General features: G+C 35.7%; 1 protein-coding gene across 1 annotated transcript; it reads right to left on the bottom strand.

Annotated features, from left to right (window-relative positions):
- Positions 1-2,666: 2,666 nt before the first annotated feature.
- On the bottom strand, positions 2,667-4,850 carry LOC132544835 (uncharacterized). The gene has a single exon (XM_060208483.1). It carries the CDS (start codon positions 4,848-4,850, stop codon positions 2,667-2,669), a length of 2,184 nt encoding a protein of 727 aa, XP_060064466.1.

The following is a 4,850-nucleotide window of genomic DNA, read 5'->3' as shown; positions in this document are numbered from 1 at the left end:
CTTGAAACAGACATAATAACGCACGAGAAAAAAATGAAACGAATGCCCATTAAAAATTATTTTTATAGAATAGTCGATTGACATAGGCAAGTTTTGCGATTTTAATCGTGTTCATAGGGATGTTTTAGCAAAGATGATACACAGAAATACCGTAAACAGAAAATGTTTGTACAAAAATCTACATATGTGATCTATCACTTGTAATTATTACGTATGCTACGTATGCAGAAAAGTTATATCACTAGAACAGTTTGAATTCAACATTATTTTTTCTAAAAACTTATGGAAATTGTTCCCATATAAAGCCAAGGGTAAGCATTGTCTGTTTGTTCTTTTGATTAATTTGGACAACACTGTTTAATGTCTTGGTTATGAATCACTGTCTTATATCTTAACGTTATAGCTATTTTGTATTATGGCACTCATATCAATATCTAGTAAACTCCTTACCAAATAACTGCCTGTCATTAGAATATTTGAATATATATTCTTTTAATAAGTATATACGTGTATTAATTAGACACTTTATACTATATAACATGTATCATATCGTATATATATAATAACCCGTCACTGTTTAATGTAGACCTTAACGTATGTAGTTATTCTTCTGCACATTGTGATGGTTCAGCTAGGAACAATCTTCAGCAGATATTTTCTAATAGTGATCGGCAACCTAGCTTCCTAATCATATATACTGTGACCTCTCAATGACGTCGGAAGTAGCCAATTGAACTAGGTGCTTCAAATTATCTAAATATGTAAGTTCTTTTGCATAGGAGGTACATTTCTTCCCATGGTAAATATCAATTCATACGACACTGAATCTTACGAATTACAAAATGTTGCATTACACACATTCTATTACGTCACGTCTAAAGTAGAATAACATGTCAATCATTTAGTATCACAATTAAATTGTGTATTTCTTGAATTAGCGAGAAAAGACAGTCATGTTGAGAAGGCATTCTAATCAATGTAATATGTATTTGGTTAATCAATGATATGTTCAAAACCCAATTAATACTGAAATGCAAGAATGTGAACAATGTATATATATATATATATGCATATTATAATGCAACTTCGCAGCTTCATGACTGCCTTGTGAGGGGCAGAAATACATAGAATTTGTCCGTTTTATAGTATCGCTTTACTAAGAAATGAAAAATTCCCTATATTATCATAAGTACCTGTACATTATTTACCTGCATGTAACATGACATTTTACACGTTAAGGTGAAATTTACGAGTACGATTACTCCTGTTGGTGTATCTGTATGAATCATTGTTAACAATTTTAAGACTACACAGAATAGCTTATCTTTCCGGAACTGATCTCCTTTTTGTGCCTGTTTATTGTTCAAGGACTACTGTGTACATCTTTCCTTTGTCATTTTTTCTGTCCTTTTTCAATTCTAGTATACTGTTATAGAGGCCTTCGAAATAAGGCCAAGAAACGATTAACTGTCATCATACTAATATACGTGTATCAATTATTTCAACATTCTGATATAAGATTCTGTAATATTTTTTCGCGGAGACAATATTTCAGTAAATCGCAATACATTAACGTGATCTCGAAAATTCAAAACGTCAAACACTGTATTTATTCAATGTCCTTTAGAATCCACATATCGATGTCGTAAATGCATTGGAATATAATTCGATAGTTTTAAATGTCGATCCGACAAAATAGCCAGCTATACGTAAAATTTCAACTGTGTTTACCAGGTGATTTATTAAGTTTGGTATATGTAGTCCATTTGACTGGTAGTATTGCTGAACTGGTGCATTTCTGGCTTAAATTCTTATTATAGTTTAGATTCATTTTGTCACAAAACAAAGTTTTTTAAATCTCTGTCAAGGAAACTAATCAAAATGTTGTTTCGTTTCTAAATAGATATTTTTAATGTTTTTACTGTACGCTACCTGCATGGGAAATCGTGTGGAAGTAGATTATTTCACTTATCAATACTTAAATACCTCTCTGCGTAGTTAACTCATAGAGACATGAGAAACCGGAAACAATTTTCTTTGTAATACATATTATGTTACACCTTCCTGGTGACTGGTATCTTGTGGTTTTGTAAAAAGTTTCCTTTGTAACCGGAAGAGTTTATGAAGTCCCCAGAACGGAAGTAAGACACAGGTGGTGTTATTTTTTCCAAGTGACTGAGGAATTGTCTTATGTGGTTTCTGTAAACAACAACACAATACCGACATGCTAGTATCAAATGTCTATATGAAAATAAACAAAGATGGAAAATATGTACCAATTACAGATTTTACGGGTCTCTTGATAAAGTCACAAAAAGAATAATTCATTTTATTTCGGAAAGTAAAGTGAACAATGAGTTGATAATGAATATAACAGGTATATCAAAGAACATCCTAACACATCAAACAGCAAATCGCACTGGGATTTAAATTTGTAGAAAATTTTACATATAGATGAAAATAATGATTAGTAAACATTTGAAGATTTATAATGTCTCTGTTGTATACATTTATCACGGAAATCGTGATATTTTTATCAGGGACATGCATTGTCTTTGTTATTGTTTTCTTTTGAAGTATCGTATATTTCTCTGGATGTCAACAATATCCCCACCCTATCACCACAACACTACCTTCACATTGACACAGCATTTCCGTCAACAAACTTACATGTGAAGTTTGTTATTAACAAGATTTGCAATATGAATCAATGTCGAACAATTCACTGGTTTCTCCCTGTACGCCCGACAGAGTACCGCAAACGCCTCTTCATACTCCTGGAGCTGAATGTGACAGAACGCCAATAGGTTAAAGGCCACTGATTTCTCAGATATGTTAATCAGACCACAACACCACACCATATCGTCTCGGGCCCTCAGCTTCTCAATATTTTGATCCATTTTCATGCTGCACCAGAACTTCAGAAAACACAAGTATACGAGTGGATCTACAAGGATGGTTGGTCTATTTCCGGGCAATGTATCAACTTCCGGTCTACCTATCGGAATCGGGTTAAGTTCGATTTGAAGTGGGATTGGAACAGTGTTCTCTTCTATTTGCAAAATTATCAAATCTGTTATGTTTAATGTTTTATCACTGGTGAGCAGTAGAAGAGCATTAAACATTGCTTTTTTAGTGTTGAAATCAGATCCAGTAGCGATTAATCCTTGGTGTATCAGCCTTTTATACAATGTGTGCTTTTGAGCATTGAGGAACCTCGAGAGTATATCATGGCATCTGCTGTAGTTTTCAGTAACTACAAGTAAGTGACAGATGTTAGCGATGTCATTCACATCCTCTTCATTTACATCGTTAGGAAGTGAACGGGCATCAAGCTTACCTGTCATAAGCAGCCGTTTTACGAATTGATGTATCTGCTTTTGAATTATACCCACTTCCTGTTTACATTTACCTGTGTAACTGCTACAGAAATCATTAATCTCCTCTATCAAAGTCATACAGTAAAGCTGTACCTCTTCTGTCGAGTCTTTTTGAGATAGCTGTAACTGTAGGCACAAACATATATGATTTATTATGAACTGTGTCATCAGTGACGGACACGCTGTTGCAAAGAATTCTTCAATGACGTCGAATACCCACTGCTCAGAGTATTCTGAGGACAGTTGATGTTGCGAGCGTTGGAGAGGTATCTCTTGTACGAACGGAGGGGTTTGACACAATATTTTCATTGGATTGCGCCTGGCTTCCAAACAAGTTTGCAAGACCATGCTCTTATTCGAAGGAGAACATCTCCGAATCAGCAAGTTACAAGTCCTGATGAAGTAATGTGGACAGAAGCCGTTCTGTATGAACGTGATCAATTTGTTCAGGCACACTTTAACTGCCGTTAGCAATCTGCGTCGTTGCCACAGATCTGGAGATGATTCCTCTATAGTCCAGAAGACTGTTGTCTTGATGATGTAAGAGGTAATCACCTTCGGAATTTTGACTTCAAATAAGAATTTCTTAAGCTGCCGAAGCAATAATAAGCAGTTCAACTGGGTTTCATTCATATTGTGGACTATTGATTGTTCGATATGAGCAAACGAAATTCTCCAATCTAAATGTGTTTGTTTGCATTCTTTACAACCAACTGGAATTAAGTAACAACCACGCGAAACCTGTTGATCTATGAATTCCCGTGATGGATATCCGCTGAACCTTTCCCGCGATATCCATTCCATAGCCACTGATGGCCATTCAGGACACTCTATTCCTATGACCATGTCCAAGTCATCTTTAGGTCCCATTTTCGGACATACGCTAGCGTTTGACAAGGTGATGCAAGGCCCCGAATTGACTATTTTGGTGTAGGAATCTCTGACCTTGATACTAGGTAAAGCAAAACACATATTTTGTACCAGCGGAGTTGCATGCGATGTGAGTTCATTGGTTAAATAACTACTATCCGATTGTTTATCATATTCAAATAATGACGCCGTATCAAATAGAGTTGTATTGAAGAGTCTGACGTTTCCCTTCCTTTTTAAGCGGAGCCTGACATACCCAGAATTAGATGTACAAGGTTGTATTTGAAAAAGCCAGTAGGATAGTGGAACTTGAACGCAACAGTGTTCATACGCGAGAGAGTTTTCGCTTACCATCATAAAGTCGCCATCACTTTCGGTGCCAGTAAACAGACCAAAGTAGACCAAACCTTCCCCTACACTCCCAAGTACTTTGACCTCCTTTACCCATCCACGTATTTTCGAAATTATCGTTGCTACATGGAAAACAATTGGAAATAGATCAAACAGTTGTTCTTGCATGATTCTTGTTATTTTGGAAGCTGCAACAGAATCCATGGTTGTATTGAGGACCAAGCTGTCTTCCTCGTCTTTGGTCGCCAT

The sequence above is a fragment of the Ylistrum balloti genome, unplaced genomic scaffold, assembly GCF_031769215.1.
Source record: "Ylistrum balloti isolate Yb309-2 unplaced genomic scaffold, AGI_CSIRO_Ybal_v1 Utg369810, whole genome shotgun sequence".
Lineage (NCBI taxonomy): Eukaryota > Metazoa > Mollusca > Bivalvia > Pectinida > Pectinidae > Ylistrum > Ylistrum balloti.
Note: the sequence above shows the minus strand (reverse complement) of the source record. Positions and strands in the feature narration are given on the sequence as shown.